The 18,395-nt window shown below is 52.9% G+C and overlaps 1 protein-coding gene across 27 annotated transcripts in view; it reads right to left on the bottom strand.

The window, feature by feature from the left end:
- Window positions 1-18,395, bottom strand: part of NFASC (neurofascin) — a 201,811-nt gene that overhangs the window by 7,327 nt on the left and 176,089 nt on the right. For 13 of the 27 annotated variants that reach the window (XM_012459367.2, XM_012459376.2, XM_012459365.2 and 10 more), the window contains 5 exons: window positions 17,616-17,849; window positions 13,784-13,900; window positions 12,334-12,486; window positions 5,555-5,686; window positions 2,430-2,499 (listed from right to left, as the gene is read on the bottom strand). In XM_012459367.2, coding sequence (XP_012314790.2) covers window positions 2,430-2,499; window positions 5,555-5,686; window positions 12,334-12,486; window positions 13,784-13,900; window positions 17,616-17,849 — 706 coding nt within the window. The remainder of the gene's footprint in view (window positions 1-2,429; window positions 2,500-5,554; window positions 5,687-12,333; window positions 12,487-13,783; window positions 13,901-17,615; window positions 17,850-18,395) is intronic. The other 14 variants (XM_012459382.2, XM_012459383.2, XM_064360272.1 and 11 more) reach the window with 3 other exon arrangements.

Here is an 18,395-nt window from a genome sequence, read left to right as displayed (position 1 = left end):
AGGTGAGCCTGGTTCCTGGGCAGGAGGCAGCTGAGGATGAGCAGTGGGAGTCTGGGTCTCAGCAGGTGGGACCACAGTGGTGCCAGGCGATCTGAGCAGACGCACACCATACCCTCCCTTGCCCCCAGCTCCCTACCCACCCCCAGTCCTTCCTGGACATGGGGAAGACAACCAGCTGAGTTGCCATTACAGCAGGCAGTGCGTTCTCACTTCTAATAGCAGTGTCAGGCAAAGACAGCTGTCGGGAGGGCAGCGAGCCAGGGCTGGGGCTGTGTTAGAAGATGGAAAGTATTAGCCCACCCTGCCGGAGCTGCCCCATGAATACAGCCTAACTGGATTCATGGGGCAGCCGTGCGCTGGGAGACAGTGTGAGGGAGGCAGCTTTCTGGGGCTGTGCTGTCTGTGCAGGAAGTGGAAGTCACTGTTTGCCAACTGGAGGAGGGGAACTGCCAGGCTCCTCACCCCACTTGCAGGTCTTGTTGGCACGCACCCCTTCCCAGGGCCCTCTACCCCATGTGCAGGGGCATGAGGACTGTGCTATGTGGGAATTCCTCCCCTGGGTCCAGGCAGCTAAGCTACATGCAACCACCGGAGAGCGACAGCCCAGCCAGTGGGAGGGGCAGGGGAGAGGTCTGTAGCTTGCCAGGCTGTGGAGGGGATAGGGGATCTAGGTCTAAAAATAACAGACCTCTCCTAAGGGAAGCTTGAAAGAAACCAGAGTGATTAGGGGTGGTCCTGGTCTGGCCACCTGTTGGCCTAGCTTCTGAGATACCTTCAAGGTCCAGGTGGACAGACATAGGGGAGAAAAGCAGAGGGGACCCCATGGGAAAAGTGGTCAGCCACTCAGCCACGGACTGGAGTGAGAGGAACCACATTCCTCGTCCCCAGGCCTATCCCCACTAGAAACTTAGTTCTTCCTTTGATGTATGAATTTGAGTCTTTTCCCAGGTTAGGGCTCTTAGACTCATCCAAGGGAGGGCCCTAGGATGGATGCTGCGGACCTCCTAGAGCCCAGGCAGAAGACTGTGTACGCGTAGCGGTGCAGCCCTAGGCACGCTCCTGTGCATGTAGACCCAGCGTCAGTAGCTGTGAGGAGGAGGCAGGGGTTTTTGCCTGACAGCTTTGGTGTCTGGGGCAGGAGAGGTGCACGAGGAAGCAGCTCCTTGCGAGGCAGGCTGCCCAGCCTGGTATTCGGGGAGGTCCATGCCCCTCCTCTCTGGCTGCACCAAGAGTCGGGGGGAGAAGAAGTCCTGTGGCTTTTGGAACAAAAAGCCAGGGAAGTCTCAGCCCATGGGGAAGACGGGCTCTGCCAGGGAAGGTGGGAAGGGGCCTCTTGTGCCTGCCCTTTTGGGAGGCTTGTGGGGATGTCGGGACTGGATGGACGGTCACGGCCCATGAGCTGCCAGACAGGCTCCTGTGTGGGCAGTGGCTCTGCCATCCATTGATCTGATTATGCCTGCCAGGCTGATGGGCAGAGTGGCAGAGGCCCAGGACAGGAAAAGGAGACTGCAGCAGAGGACAAGGGGACCTGGGCCCTGGCAGTAACTGAGTGGCATGTGGAGGGAGGGCTCTCATCAGACATTCTCTCTGATAGCACTTGGTCTGGGAATGACACTCCACAGCCCACCCTGCATCTTCCCTCAGTTCAGAACATACTCACCATCACCATGGACAGACAACAGCATTGTTAAGCCTAGATACGAAGACGCATCCAGGAAGGACAGGGAGCATGGGTATAGAAGTATAGAACAGTGTGACCCCGGGCTTTCCCAGCTCTGGCACTAACTCACTGGGTGGTGAGTGTGGAAGAGTCTTAGACAACTCGCTTCCTGATCTGGGCCTCAGTCCTCTTATCAGGGGCATAGGACACTGGACCAGATGCCTTTCCCAGGCCCATTCCGATCTAGAGCCCAAAGATATCGCCAAGTTCATGGAGAAATGACCTAGAATCACCCCACCTTCATTCATCGAGGCTTTAAGACAGCACAGCCTCCCAGGGTCATTATCTTCAGGGTTAGGGGTGGAGTGTGGGCAGAGAATCAGCCTGAGAGCTGAGCTTATCTCACAGCAAGGGTCCTGGGGCTCGTGTTGAGAGTGAAAAGGTGGAAAGACATAAACAGGGAGCTTGATGCGTTTGAGCTGTGCAGTTGACTGAATGAAATGCTGTTCATCAAATGAACGCATGCGTGTGTCAGGCGGTGTCTCCTGGGGAGCAGCCTCATCTGGCACTCTCAGGATGAGAAGCCTCTCTGAGTAAACTCAGCAGCACGTGCTCTCTACCACGGTGCCGCCAGAGAGGCAGAGTGACAGCCCAATGGGCAAAGACAACTACTCATGGCCTCTCAGCCAAGCGGAGCTGCTCGTAGGTGAGGGTGGTGCCTCAGGGACAGTGAGGACAGCCTGCCCGAGAGAGGAGGGAGATCACGCACCTATAGTCAAACGAGCCATCCTCTTCCTTGGGATCTTCAGGGCCAAGGGGAACATCCTTCTTTTCTCGTACTTGGTCAAGAAGAGAAGCAGAGACACAGACAGGATGATTAAGCACATGCTCTTGCTCTCCAGGGCTCCCTGAATGCAGGGCCGGAAGGCACCGCCCTGGGCTCACTGGCATTCTTTTTTAAAGAGGCGCCATCCACACCTCCCTTGTTTTTGCTTCCTGTACTCAATCAGTTGCCAAGTTGATTCTGCCACCTCCTTCTCAGCCCCAGGGGTCTTTTACATCTCTGCTGACAACAGAAATCTCCTCCCACCAAGCTCCCCCAACCAAATTTCCATGAAGTCTCCCCAAAAGACCACATAGATGTGATCTCTTCCTTTGCCAAAGACAAACAAGCTACTTTTTGCACCTTTCTTGTTCTGCTCTGTGGTGTAACTGTTTGTGCACGTTTCTCATGCCCATTACAGAAGGCTGGTTCTTTCCTCCAGGCTGGGGATCTGTGTGCCGTACACACCTATGGGATGGAAAGTGGCTCTTCTCTGTGACCCCCTTGTCGGCGTGCCCCCTTTCCTCCACTTCCTCTGTGACGTGTGAGCATTCAGCCAAGGCCCTGACTTGCGCTGTGCTCATTCTTTCTATGTCATCTGCGGTGTCCTTGAGGAGAGATCATTTTTCCTCCGGTATCCCCAGTGTACAGCACAGAGGCGGACGCACAGCGGGCGCTTACATGAAGCTTCTTTATGTATCTTTTTTTTTTTTTGCAGTGGTGCAATCTCAGCTCACTGCAACCTCTGCCTCCCGGGTTCAAGGGATTCTCATGCCTCAGCCTCCCAAATAGCTGGGATTACAGGCGCCTGCCACCATGCCCAGGTAATTTTTGTCTTTTTAGTAGATACCAGGTTTTACCATGTGGGCCAGGCTGGTCTTGAACTCCTGACCTCAAGTAATCTGCCCACTTTGGCCTCCCAAAGTGCTGGGACTACAGGCGTGAGCCACCGCGCCCGGCCTACGTATCCTTTTTGAGATACAAGGCGGATAATCATCCCCGTGTTGGGTATGGGAAACCGAACCCTTGAGAGGCGAAGAACACATAACGTAACTAATTAGTGACTGAATGAAGACTGGAGGGAAGGCTGGCGCCTGGGACTTGTGGCTGCTGGTTCACTTATCTTATTAAGGGACCAGGAGCTTACCCTGTAGCTGGAGGGCAAGAGGTTAGTTTTGAAGCACTTTTTGGAATGAGACACTTTCCGAAAGGGCAAAGGATGGCTCAGAGCTGATCTGCTGGGTTCTTCCAGTATTCTACTTCCGCCTGGAACAGGCGTGAACTCAGTCCACCCAAGTCTTACTGTTAGACGGAGGAGGCAGCCTTTTCTCTAACTCAGGCTTTGTCTCCTACAGAACCAGACAAGCCCAACACAGCAGAAAAGAGTGGAAGAAAACATCGCTCACCAGTAAGGAACAATCATTTCCTGCCCTCCCTCACTCAAGTCAAGGCACAGCTGTTCGGAGTCCTAGTCTGTGGGTACGGAGCATGGGGAAGAAAAAAAAATCGAGTCTCCTCTCCCTTCTGTTTCCTTTGTGTTGAGTTTTAGAGGGAGAGGACCTGATCTAAGAGATGGGGAGAAGGAAGCATTTGGAGAGCATGGGTGTGTTTGGTGATGGGGCTTTCTGGGGAGGGAGAAATTTCATCCTGCAGTCTAGCCAGATTTTTGCTTTCAGGGTCATCCATTATCCTGTCTCCTGTCACCCTACCCACCCCATCACAGACAGATGGCTCTCTTGCCCCTGTGTGAAAAACAATCAATATTTTCAGAAACAAGAATGCAAGAGGTCCCTGTCCTTGACCTTGGTCTGTCTGGGCTAGAGGATCTTTTTTTTTTTTTTTTTTTTTTTTGAGACAGAGTCTTACTCTGTCACTCAGGCTGGAGTGCAATGGTGCAATCTTGGCTCACTGCAACCTTTGTCTCCCAGTTCAAGTGATTCTTCTGCCTCAGCCTCTCGAGTAGCTGGGATTACAGGTGCCTGCCACCATGCCCAGCTAATTTTTTATATTTTTGGTAGAGATGAGGTTTCACCATGTTGGCCAGGCTGGTCTTGAACTCCTGACCTCAAGTGATCCACCCGCCTCAGCCTCCCAAAGTGCTGGGATTATAGCATGAGCCACCATCTGGAGGATCTTTTTTAAAATTTTATTTATTTGAGATAGGGTCTCACTCTGTCGCCCAAGCTAGAGTGCAGTGGCACGATCACAGCCCATGCAGCCTTGACCTCCCCAGGCTCAGGTGATCCTCCCACCTCAGCCTCTTGAATAGCTAGGACCTCAGACACCTGTCACCACGCCCAGCTGATTTTCAAATATTTAGAAGAGACAGAGTTTTGCCATGTTGGCCAGGCTGGTCTCAAACTCCTGACCTTAAGTGATCTACTTGTCTTGGCCTCCCAAAGTGCTGGGATTACAGGTGTGAGTCACTGTTCCCGGCCAGGGGCTGAAGGATCTTGAGGCCTCCTTGGGACTATAGGGAAGCCCAAAGCCCTTTAAGGCCATGTGGGTCCCTACCAATGCCATCCACCCTCAGCCTCTCCCTGCTCCTTGCGTTGGAGTTTCTGACCCTTGCTAGTGGTATCAGTGGTTACACCATCATCCTGCTGAGTGCCCACCTCTGGAACTCTCTCATGGGGGTGCTGCTTCTCCCCAGACCCCTCCTCTCCCCATTCTCTGGGACGAGGTTAGAGAAAATGCCTCTTTTCCTTTCTCCTTCCCCGGGACACAGGATCCTAATGAGATTCAGGCTGAAAAAAAGCCAATTTACAGAGCAGATAGGTGGTGAATCAAGGGGAGGAAAGGTCATTCTTAATAGGAGCCAGGGTTCCTTCCATCCCCTCTCTGAGGCTGCCTGGACTATGCCATCCGCCCACCTCAGGTGAACTTAATTAACTCAAGTGCTTGCTGGCAGCTCAAAGATGCACAGCACAGGCAAGAGGACTGTATTTCCAAGCTTGGCAAGGGCTGGCTTCACTGAAAGAACACAGTCCCCGGATCTGGCTGGAGACCTGGAGACTCGCAGGAAAGCGACGTGCCCCGCCCTGCAAGCCCACGCCTCTCACACATCTCACCTGGGTACTTGCCACCGCGACTCCTCTTGATGAAACAGACGATGAGCAGGATCAGCACCAGGAGGGCGATGGCACACATGAGCCCAATGAACCAGCCCTGGGTGGCGATGTCCGCTTGGTTGTTGGTGTAAGCTGGCGGGGAGGGCCGGAAGAAAACCCGTGAATGATTTCATGGGGGAGATGGTGAGGAGGGAGATGGAGGGAAGAACTTCAGCTATTTCATGTGGATGTTTCTCCTGGAGCCTAACGCTACCACCTAGCAGCCCCCTGGCCCAAACTACCCCGCTAAAGGACAAAAAGAAAATAATTAAAGAGCCAAGGTCAAAAGATCAGAGAAGAGGCAAAGGAAAGGGGCACAAGGAGCAAATAAGAAGCAGAAGGCTGAACAGGCCCTTTAGGAAGGCGGAAGTGTCCTAGGGACGAAGCATGGCATTCTTGCAATCCAGAGGGCTGGTCACAGCCTAGTGGGGACTGAGGGACGGCCACGGATTGGCCAGGGAAGTATGATTCCCCTTGGATGAGCCCAAGGTGAGAAATGGGGGCCGGATGCTACCCATCAAGAAATGTTGCAAAAAACTTGCTGCGAACAACGTCGCAGACTGCGCAGACGCGGGGCACCATCCCTGCCCAGAGCATGGCTCCAAAGCCATCCAGCCTTCCTGAGGGTGGGGACTGGACCAAGTGGAGGCCCAGGATGCCCTGTCTTTTCACATCTCTCTAGTAGATCATGTGCTTCCTGACAGCAAAGGCAATCCTGGTGTGGGTACCCCTGGCCAGGTCAGCAGCGATGTGGGGCAGGGGCTGGGGCTGTGCCTTCTGCTCCAGTCCATGCCACTTCCAGACTCCTCCACACAGGGTGACCCCTGGTGGTCTGTGACAAGCCAGTGACAGTGAATCCCTCTCCGTCCATGCCCAGCGTATGTGGAGACCTGTTTCAAAGTGGGCAGATCCCTTTGTGATTTGAGAGGCCTGCAGGAGGGCCTGAAGAACAGGTACTCAGGAGTCATCTGAGGGTGTTCTTGATTGCCCAATGGCTGGGTCTGAGTTTGGGAGGAGGGTGTGGTCAGTACCAACTCGCCCTTATTCTTTCTACTGGCTGGAGTTGAACAAAAGCGACCCCTCCTGAAATGCAGAACTCCAGACTCTGTGACAGAAGGGAAGGATCAAAGGAACTGAACACACACAAAGTAACCCCAGAGCCAGCCAGCCTGGAGACACCTGGGGAGAGGCGCACAACAGCAGGAGCACAGGGAACAGCATGAGGGCCACAGCACGTGCGCCCCCAGGTCTTCAGCACAGGCCATTAGTGAGGCAGTTATCTGGGGACGAGCCCACCCTTTGCTCCTCTTGGGGGCAGAAACTTTTTACAGTCTTCCAGTGCCCAGCCAAGGGCACTGCACCAAGAAAGTTCTCCACACGGGGTGAGGACTGATGAACAAGTGCCCTCTGCACTCTGGCTGCCCAGGGCAGCCCTGGGCTGAAAAGCAGTTGAGCCCTGTGAGAACACGCTTGTGAGTACCACGACCTATGTAGGCTGCTTCCACTCCTGCTCCCAGCAGGCCCCCCGCCACAGTGTCACAGTGATCGTTTCAGCCCCCCACGCAGGATTGAATCACTTCCTTGCTTTCACCTTCCAAAGCTTCTTATTGTGATTGAAGAAAACTCTTCATTCCTTATCCTGACCTGTCAGCTCCATCAGAGCAGGCCCTGGCCGTCTCTCTAGTCCTACCTTCCGCCACTGTGTCCTCATGCTCTATGCTCCAGCCACGCTGGCCGCCCTCATTCCTACTGCAGGACCTTTGCTTCTGCTGCTCCTTCTTCTCATGGCTGCCTTGGCAACTGGCACCTCCTCAGAGAGGTCTTCCTGAACCTTCCCAGCTTAAACAAAGCCCCTCTCCCCAACCCCCACCTGGCCGCTGTCTCTATTTCGCAGCATTTATAACCATTTAATATATATAGATCTGTCATTATCTATTTAATCTTCCCTCCCTCCCTCTCTCCCTCCCTTCTTCCTTCCTTCCTTCCTTCCTTCCATTCTCCCTCCCTCCCTCCCTCCCTCCTTCTTTTCTTCATTCTCTTCCCCCGCTCCCTCCTCTCCCCTCCCCTCCCTGCCCTCTCCTTCCCTCCCCTCTTTCTGAGACAGGGTCTCTGTTGCCCAGGCTGGAGTACAGTGGTGTTATCATAGCTCATTGCAACCTCAATCTTCTGGACTTAAGTGATCCTCCTATCTCAGCCTCCCAAGTAGCTGGGACTACAAGTGCATGCCACCACACCAAGCTAATTCTTTTGATTTTTTTGTAGAGACAAGGTCTTGCTATGTTGTGTAGGCTGCTCTCGAAGTCCTAACTGTTTCTGTGTCTTAAAACAAAAACCCTTGAGGAACTTGCCAGACTTCAGCTCCAGCTCACATGCTGCCCTCTTATGGGTACACTCTATATTCTTAGCCCTCTTCAGTTCCCACCAACTCCTCTGGACCCCAGCAAGCTGACTTCAAGCCCCTCTATTCTTAGTGCTTCAGCTGCTACCACTGAGTGGGCCTCTCCCAAGCCGACCTCTACCTCCTTGACTCTGGTCATCACCAATGACCCTTTATTCATCTCCATTATTCCCCCATCCACCTTCACAACCGTAAGACCAGAGCCTCCTCCTCCAGCTCTCCTTGGATGCCCGTGCTTAAAATTCAACCTGCATCTTCTTGCTCCCTGCCTTGGCTCTCCCAGCTCTCCCAACTCTCCTGCCCTGGCCAGAGGCCTCACCACTGTTCCCATCTCTAAGAGCTGCCACTTCTTCCAAAACGCCTCCCCTGTTCCTCTCACTGCTCCGTTCTATCCCAGGGGTCCCTTCACCTGTGCCTGCCAGTTCCTGTGGATACAATGAGACATCTGTTACCACCTTCCTAGGAGGCTTCCAATGGTGCCACCTTTCCTTACTCCCCACTGTGTGGGCTGAGCTCCCGAGCCTCGCCTTCCAGGCGCTCCAGTCTCCTTTCCGAGCATCCTGCCCTTCCTGCCCAAGAAAGCCCAGGCTGCTGCCCTCCTAGCTCAGCACCGCCTTTGCACACTCTACCCCTCCTCCCTGACTCTCCCCTTGCTCTAACTCACACCGTCTCTGAACTCCGATTTCACCCCAGCCACTCCATGCAGTCGAACAGTTAATTGTTCCGTTTCCTGGGCCCCATCCTGGGTTTCCAATTATACTATTAAAGTCTTGACAACGGGATCTTTTTTAGCCTCCTAGTACTTGGCACAATGCTGGTCACAGAACAAGTAGTCAGCGACTACTTATTGATTAAAGGGTCAACTTAATCTTCCTATAATACAGTTAACCTGGCATACGGATTTAGGTTTTCCCCCTGATGTCAGCTAGGGTCATATGGATACTGCCTTGCCCATGTGCTGCACCTGGGCACCGCGGTGAAGGAGTTACTTCAACATGTGTTTGGAGAGTTGTACCCACCTTTTGCAAGGAGGTTGGTTTGTGTGTCTGCAACCACCTAGTCAATGACCTAGTTGCACCCCATCTTCCTGGTGCTTGTTCTGATGCTCCCTGACGGCTGCCTCCACAAGACTTCCTTCCTCTTGGGAAAGAAAGCCATCATTCCAGGGGAAAGGGGCCACATGGGCCATTAGGAAGCAAATGTTGCTTTTCATTCCTGATGTACCAGGTGAAGTTCAAATGTTACCTTCTGTCCTTACTGAAAAGGTCAAAGAATTTCCTGTGAAGTCTGTACACAGAAGCCTGTTCAAAACCCAGTGGGATCTGGGGTAAGCGGGGCTCAATCACATTCCATCAAAGCGATTTAGTTTTTCAAGGACCAAGAGAAATTTAGGACATAATGATCACATTTATAATGGGACCTCAAGAATTGGCCTCTGAGAGGAAGGCATTTTAGCAAGGCCCCAGAGCAACTGTATTTGACTGTCAACGCCACACTCAATGGGACTATTAAACTTGTTTCAAGATTCCTAATGGATCCAGTAATATCAATGTGCAAAGACCGGGGTGCATTTGCACTCGCCACCTCAGCTCTAACTGACAGGAGCCGGCACGGCATCCCCGCGGCCCACACGCCTCTTACACTGGACTAGAAGTCATGTTCTGTGTGCTTTCCACACCTCACCCTGCAACACCCACTCAGAAACAGGCAATACACCTGCAAAGCAGACAGCTCTCATGACTCCTAATTCTAATTGGTAGGAATTGGGTTTGGCCAGGGAAGAAAGGCCAGTCACTCAAAGTCTGCAGAAAAATTATGTTCTAGAAATAGGGATAGGTTAACAAATATAATAGGGATGGATTTTCCCCAAATACAATTTGGCTGGGCTGTTCTCACTTAAGCACCATTTGACACCTCTTCACACCTTGCCTCATCCTAGGTCTACCGAGGAGATGCTTCTCCCAAACACAGAAATGCTGACTGCATTCAGGTCCCGAGGCCCTGCTCCCTGCTCTCCTGAGATCTGAAGCAGGCTGCTATCTGACTGCTGGCCCCCTCTCAGCATCCAGCATCCTCCTGCCTTGTCCCATCCCGCCCCCAGCACGGAAGGGCTGGGAGGCCTCTTGGAGTCCAGGGTTATGTGTTTGTAGCCCCTCAGGTCTCTTTGGCTTCAAACACTTCAAGGACGTGATTAACTTCCCACTGGGATTTTTCTGGTGAGGATCAGAGAGGCTGTCAGCCTTCCCAGTGGTTTCCTTCCATTTCCTTCCTGAACTGCTATAGCGCGTTCAAGTCTGCAGACTAAAGTGACAGCCTGTGGTTGTCTAAATGACCAGTGGTCAGGGCCCAGAGATGCTCACGAGTTCTTGCTTTGATGAAACACAGGACTCTGAGGGTTGCATGGACTTGGCTCTGGAGTCCACCCACAGGAAAGAGAATGTGTATTTTTGAAGGATATGGACACATGCTCACAGACTTCAGAAAGTGAAAATATTTTCTTTCCCTGTGTGGTTTGCAGACAGTAATTTCCAGCCAGCCTGTGAGAGAATTGGACAATATGTACTCAGAGCTGGGCTGGTCAACCTACCCACTCCAGCTCTCGCTGGGAGGGATCTGGGAAGACTCATCAGGGCTGAGTCCTTCATCACTGGAAAGCAAGTTATCAGGATGAGCCTTTCCATCAAGCAGGAAAAGAGAAATGAGTCTTTAGATTCAGAAGCATACACAGTATCAATTGTTTTTCTATCGTGTGCCTAATACCCCAAATCAGATTAGGACACCCCTCGAGGGCAGGGACTGGTCCATTTTCTCTGGCTCTCTAGCCTGAGCCCTCACCCACAGCCCTAGGGCTTAGCACCTGGAGAAGTCAAGCTCTGAAAGCAGCCCTGCCCTTCCCTAGGATGGAACTCTATTCTCAAATATCATCTTTGCTTTTTGCCACTGTGCTGGACTCAAGTATGTAATGAAGCAAAATCAAATGCACATACCAGTGAGCAACAGCTTGGGACCTCGTCTGGGTTAGACAGAGTCCAGCCACCTGCTCTGCTCGGTCCACTGTCCAGCTACCTGGCCTGGCTCCCCTTGTGACAGGACAGCCTAGCCACTCACTCAGACATCCTGCCTGAGTTGGCCTGGCTAGCCTCAATCAGCGAGCCCGACTCTCAGACGCTCCGAGAATTGATGGCATGCAAATACGCAGGACAGGGGGAGACACAGGGAGGAAGACAAGATGCTGGGCCAGGACGGACTAGGCGAGAAGGGGTGGGGTGAGACGTTGACACAGATGGGCAGGGACTCCCAAGATGCAAGCTACCAGGATCAGCCTCGCAGGGCCAGGTGCAGGAGGAGTAATGAATATTTAAGTCAACATTCAGAAGTTCATATAAATCACTGTGTGTCTTCTCCCCTCCCCTATCCTGTGTATTTAATGACCTGCATCTGATTAGGATATCCCCTGGGGGCAACGTACTGATCCCTTTCTCTCTTAATCTCTTTCCCCACCCTTACCATTAGCCCCAGGGCTTAGCATACAGGCCACTTGGCAGCCTGCTCGGCTGAGTTTAAAGCTACACACACTCAGACCAGAGAGTGCCTTGTAAGTATCCGGACTGCTGGCCGCCCCTACCAGCAGAGATTGCTGAACCTTGTACGCTTTGCTGAGTCCCAGCTGGCCTGTTCATTTGGCACAAGGAAGATGTTTCTCCATCCACAGCTGAAGCCACTATAGAGCCAGAACTGTTCAGCCCTGGAGAGCTTCCTCCCCTCTCCTTGCATGACAAAAAGTCACCTCCTTTTAAGACGAGGCAAACGGGACAAAAACAAAGCCCCAAACAAGTTGTGTCACTCACTTTGAAAGTTTGAACAACACATGATGGTGGCAAGGGAGTAACACAGGCACTGATCTCCCAGGGCGATTTCTAGATCAAGGCCCTGCGACGGCCCCATCCCCTGATCCTGCATGAAGGGATCCTGCACACAGACCGGGCTGTACTGCTCTCTTGCAGCCCCCAGACCCAGGGACAGTGACCAAGTGTGCACACACACCAGGCAGAGCAGGGGGCCAAGTGTTCTCTGTCATCATTAAACAATCCTTTGTTTCCTTCGGACCCCCACAGGGCCAGAAACAGAACTGTTTCCTCTCCGCTACGCATGCACATGGGGCTCCCCTTGGCTTCTTGGGAGCCTTCAGCTGATGAATAATAAGAGCTGAGACACGCCATGCAAGGTGGGGAATGGGGTGGGGACCAGTCTTCTTTCCGAGGAGAGAGGCAAGCAGGAAGCTGAGGATGAGAATGAAATGCCCCATGCTCGCAGGGGATGGCCAGGCCAGGTCCCCTCTCACCTGTACTGGTCATAAAGGTGATGACGGTACTGCTGATGCCCTCGTTGTCCCGGGAATAAACCCGCAACGTGTATGTCATCCCGGGATAGAGGTCTGTCAGCTGTATAGGCTGAGTCTGGGCCTTAACGGGGACAGTTTTTTTCGTATGGTTGCCTGGGGAACAGAAACCTCAGTCAGCCTAGAGCCAGGCACCAGGAGCTGGAGAGCCAGTGCTTAGGTCCTGGTCACCTGTCAAAGGGAGAAAGTGTGGGGGAAGGGACCAGGGAACAGTGGGTCCAGTCTGCCGTACAGACTGGGAGGGTTCCAGGCAGCCTCCCCATGCCTGTCCATGCAATACTGACTCTTTTAAATGACCTTTCAGCTGGGGACACCCTTCTTTCTCCTGAAGTTCTCTTTCATCACCATTCACACTGGACCTATCATGACCTACTTCCTTAAACTCTGAGCTTGTCAGCAGACGCTCTGTTGCCCTGGAAGAGATTAACTTTTCACATGGATCTGGTTGGTGAGGGCCAGAGAGCCAGTTAGCAGCCCTCAGAGAAACTGGAGATGAGCTGGGACTCTGCCTCTTGGCTCTCATTCTTAGTTTCACCTCTCATTTCTCACCATGTGGTGAAATCCCACATCAGGAAAAGTGTGTGCCTTTGCATGTAGGCTGAAGGGTGAATGGGGGTGGTGGGAAGCTGAAAACGTATGAACCAAACTGTGTAGTCCAGGATGGAAGAACTCCTCCTCCAACCAGGGAGGACTAAGTCAGCTTTGCTCTGTCCTGAGAGGTCTTTGGGTAGGCTGTCCCAGGTGGATTTGCTGACTGGGTTAGTTGCCTTAATTGCTTAGAGCACATGCTAAAGAGGCCAAGCTGGTGGGTTTGCCCCGTAGGAACAGGGACCTTCACTCAGAGGCCACACTCTGCAGTCCAATGAATCTGTACCCTTGGTTCCAAGCTCCAGTAAGAGGGTGAGCAGCTCAGCTCAAGCCACCAGCTGGGACAAATGGCTCTGGTCTGTGGTTCTGACTGGAGCCTGCTGGCATTGCTCTGGGAGCAAAGCAGGGTTGTAGCCCAAGTCTGTGAACTGGCCCAGCTGGTCTAGTGGAGCCTGAGTTAAGGAGATCAATGCAGAGGAGAGATTGGGCTCATTTGGGGGCTATTCAGAGCCCTCATCCTGGGCAGGAAATGAATGAAGGGCCCTTTACACAGGTCCTCCACAGACATGCAACCCTAGACCTCCACTAATGGCTTGAGAAGCCCCTTTCCTTCTCCTCGAGCCTGCTCCTCCCACGTCACTGCCGCCTGAGTGCATATCGATTTCATTAAGCCACAATTAAGCCAGGCTAAAAGGCCTCTCTGAGCCTGGGGGAGTTTACAGGATCTCTCTAATGGCATCTACCACTACCCGCCGCTGCTGCCGACGCCGCTGCCGCCACCACCACCCCGCACAGCAATGCTTACTGTCGATGTACTCAACCACAAAGTCAGTTCCGGGCCCGAAATTGTGCTTCCAGGTGATGTTGGCCCATTTACTGTTGGGGAGCACCGTGACGTTCCATATGGACTGCTCATCGGGGGCTGGTGGACGGGTTAGAAGAGGAGTTAGTGATGAGGGGGGAGTGGCACCAGAGACATGGAGACACACACATACACACATGCACACAAGCGTGTGCATGCACGCACATGCCCACGCTCGCGCACGCGTACACATACACACGATCATCTAGGAAAGGGGAGAGTCAGAAATGGCTGTGCACAGGGCCTGGCAGAGCTCAAAGCTGCAGCCTTGGTGGCCAGGCCAGAGGTTGCTGTCCAGGGACAAGCAGGTGCAGTTGGGAGGACTTCTGAGGCAGAGCTGGAAACTGACTATATGTCCACATAAGTAGGGTTAGGAATGAAAGAGTGTTTTTTTTTTTTTTTTTTTTTTGAGACAACTCTTGTTCTGTTGCCCAAGCTGGAGTGCAGTGGTGCAATCTCAGCTCACTGCAACCTCCACCTCCCAGGTTCAAGAGATTCTCCTGCCTCAGCCTCCCAAGTAGCTGAGATTACAGGCGCCCGCCACCACGCCCGGCTGATTTTTGTAGAAAGAGTGGGTTTTGATCTGTGCCATTTGAGGCTCTAACCTGGACTTATTCCCTTTTCAGATCCCTCGTCATGTAAGCAGTGTAAGGAAAGGCGCTAGGAAAAAGGCCATGTGGCCAGGAGGAGGAGGCTACACAGAAGAGATGTGTGCCAGCCCCTTCCCCTTCAAGCAGGGAAGTGCTGCAGGAAGGAGAGGGTTATCTTTAAAAACCAAGAGTCTTGATGAGATTTGCAGGAAGGATGGGCTTTTGAAGCTGGAGTAGAATGGTGATCCAGACAGGTGAGGCTGGTCTTGGGCTGATCTTGGTCAAAGAGAGCCTGGCTGATGTGTCCAACAGCCTCAGATTGTCTGAGATTGCCTAAAGCAAAGACAGTGTGAACCCTTCCTCTCCCACTCCTGGACTGGGTGGGACCAAGAGAAGATAACTCCTTGACAACCAGCCCTCAGTGATCCAGATATCAGAAGAATCTTGTTCTGTCAGCTTCTCAGCACCACCAAGATTTTGACACCTGATCTCTAGGCAACACAGAGGACATTAATTATCAAGCTCCTATGAGCTGGGAGCCACTTTATCAAAGCCATGGTGCTGTCTGAAACCATAGCCTGTGTACAGGAGAATGGCGCTAATCTTCAAACGTAATCATTTTTCAAGAGTCCCAGCAGTCTGGTTACCCCATTTTCCAGCAAAGATTTAATAGTGGAGTACTAGCATGAAGCCTTGTATTTCAAAGACTTTACAAGTGTGGTTTCTGTATATTTTATTAGCATGCAAGGGGGCACTGTCACCAACTCAGCTGTCAAAAATAAATGAATAGAGTACATTGGTGATGCATTTATTCATTATCTATTTGACGTGTGACTGAGCCTGCAGGGCTGGAGAAGTGATAAAAGATCTCCTGGTTTTCACTTCAAAGAGGTGCCTTCTGCACTACAACCTCGTCAGGCGTTGGTTGCCCCAGGTGAATATGATTTGTATTAAGTGAGGAGCCAAGGAAGTGATTCCATTGATGGCAACGTGGGGAGGGCAGAAGGTAGGCTTCTTTGCCTGTCTGCCAGATGCTTCAATTGTCCTGGTTGCTTTAAGCCATCCCAAATCCCAGCTCCTTACAATTTCATGGCTCTTGCTAGTGAGAATGAATTATGATTAGTCATGATTTGGGGACTTGAGTTCCTTCCTCCTCAGCTCTGAGCCCTGTAAATAGCTAGAGAATTTGTGTTTAAACAGTTTGGCCACCAATATGAAATTGACTCAAATCTGGCTGTCTTAAGGGTGATGAAGATTGGGATTCTTTTAGAAAAGGCAACGGGAAGCCAAGATGATTTAGAGGTGGGAGTTGGAGGAAGGCATTGCCATAGAGAGATCAGGATGATGACCCAAAAGCACTCAAAAGTTCAAAGAGGCAGATCAAGAACATGAGACAGCAACACCTTAGAAACATGAAAAGGGTCAGGAAGGGGAGCATGGATTGTCTCGCTCACTCCTAGAATGTAAGAAACAAGCTAAGGACCTGTAAAAAGGCCTCTTTCACCCTAAGCAGAGTGAACTTATGAAACATCTTTCCCCAAGATGTAAGGCACGATAAAGGTGAAAATTCATTGTTAAAGTCCTAGACAGCCATTCTGCTGCAATTACGGGGGTGAGGATATTTGAGGGGTGTTCCCAAGGTCGAGATAAGATCAAGGCCATGGCCAGGTGCTCTGCTGTGTCTCAGACACAGAACTTGGGGAGTGAGAGTCTGGAGGGGGGCTGGGCCTATGTGGCAACAAGGCCGATCTTTCAGAAGGCAAGGACCTCTTTGCTGGGGAGCAAGCCCCACTTCCTTTCTTCATTTCTGGTTCATCTTTTCTCTGCACTCATAGCCCTTGTAGGACACAAAGCTCCACTTTAATGAAAAAGATGCCTCATCATGGCCCCAAAGAACATCAGTCACCAACCCGCTGGTGGCAGCTTCTAATAGCCCGGCAGGTTCCTCCTTAGCCGACTTTTTCCTAAAGTGTCTGTTAAGTTCTAGAGGGCACCCGTGAAGCACACCAGCACTTTCAGGGTCTCAGGAGCCCACGGCAGCTGTGCGTCTCGTGTCCCCTGACCGCTCACTTCACTCCATGTCATTGAGTTAAAAACAAAATCCTCTCATGTCCCTTAAGCCTCCATCCTCATTCGGGAGGCTGAGAAAAGTGGAGCAGAGTGGGAGAAAGGAGACCATGGAAGGGGAAGGGACTTGCCCGGGAGACAAAGGTGGTGCCCGGTGGGGCCTACAATTCTACAGCTGCTGCAGAAGAGTTCTGGGTGCTTCCTGCCAGCTCTGCCGGCTGCCTCGGGCTGATTTGATAGCTGGCCTGTGGGCTCAGGAAGCTATAGACCCTCCCCTTGTTGGTAATAAGACTGATCTCAGTGCCCGGAAGTATTGCTGAATTCCCCGGGGGTCTCCCTGAACTGGAAGAACAGAGCTTTCTGGCCTGGCTGCATGATACAGGAACAGTGCAGTCTCCTGGCTCAGCGTACCGGCCCTGGGATCGATGCTTACCAGGGGCCCTGAGAATGCCTGTAATTTTCCCTCCATGCCTGCATTTGAGGCCACGGGGAACGTGAATGGGCATTAAGGGATTCCTTGGCAATACAGTTTCCTGGAAGCTCTGACTTTGCCAAAGAAAAGTCTGTAAGCGTTCTTCTCTGGAGGAGAGGCAAGGAAGGATCAGGGGTTCTGGGAACAGAGCTGCCTGGCACAGCCACTGCCTGCTGCTCAGCCTCTAGGCCAAGACATGGCCAGGGCAGGAAAGCCCCTCAGGCCGGCTGGACAGTGTCCGGTCCTTTTCCCTCCTCGCACTGTCTTCCTCTGGAGTGCTCGGCCCTGAGCTGACTGCCTGACATGTAGCCGGAGGCGGTCCTGACATCTGGAACCTGGGGGCCCTGCCCAAGGAGCTCGGCCCTCTGGTAAGGAACAGGGATCTGCGGCTAGAATCGGGGGTACTGAATGGTGGGGGGCCACCCACGGAGTGTGTGTGTCGGGGCCAGGCTGGGGAGATCTGGGCCTCCAGGCTACTGGACCGAGTATCTAGTCATGGATGAGTTTCCAAAGGAAACACAAAGGGAGGTGGTGGTAAACACCACCCCAGGCCCCACCTCCTATCGGGGGGATCCTGTGGGTTCATCTGGAGAGCACTGGGGAGGTGGGCCAGGAGGGGATGGGGAGCATGGGCAGTGCGCAGTACCGGATTCGTGTATCTTAGTCCCGGAGGTGGTGGTGGGAGGACTCTCCGTGGTGGTGGTGGTGGCGGCAGTGGTTGTAGTAGTTGTGGCGACGGTGGTGGTGGCGATGGTGGTAGGTGCGACAGTTGGGATGATGGGGACTGTTGTGGCTTCGGTGGTGGCAGCAATGGCAGTAGCATCGGTACTGCTCACAGCGCCCGTCGCACCCACGGTAGTCGGGGGCAATGTGGGAGGAGCTGAGAGGGAAATGTAAAACAGCCGAGTCTGGTTGGTTTGGCTGTGCCCAGCCTGGACACATGGCCCCCGCGTGCAAGGCAGGCAGCCCGGTGAGGAGATGGGGCTTTAGTCATCAGGAGCCTCCCCAAGCATAACGGACCGGGTCAGACGGGTCGCAGCAACGGAAGACACAACCATGGGAGAGGAAGAGAATGAAGCCCTGCGTGTGTTTCATTTTCTTCTCATGGTCTGCGTGGCTCGAAGCACCCAGCATGCACCCAGCCGAGGATGTGTGAGGATGAGACGGGAAGGGGACACGCGCTGAATCGCTCAGACCCAGGGATGGCATGGAGCCCCCGGCCAAACACTGGCCAGATGCCACCCAGACACTGGCCCAAGCAGTACCAGTTGGGTCCAGCCCTGGAGCTCCAGCCTAGAGGTGGGTAGGCGGCGGGGCCCCATCTAGTAGAGGCATAGGGCGGCCTGCCATTCCCAACCATCCACTCCCAAATCACCCTTTGTCATGCCTGCACGAGCCCAAACAGCCACCCAAACCCGATGACAGA

The sequence above is a fragment of the Aotus nancymaae genome, unplaced genomic scaffold (assembly GCF_030222135.1).
Source record: "Aotus nancymaae isolate 86718 unplaced genomic scaffold, 86718_ANA_hifiasm-v0.15.2.pri h1tg000039l, whole genome shotgun sequence".
Lineage (NCBI taxonomy): Eukaryota > Metazoa > Chordata > Mammalia > Primates > Aotidae > Aotus > Aotus nancymaae.
This window is presented reverse-complemented; position numbering and strand designations above follow the sequence as displayed.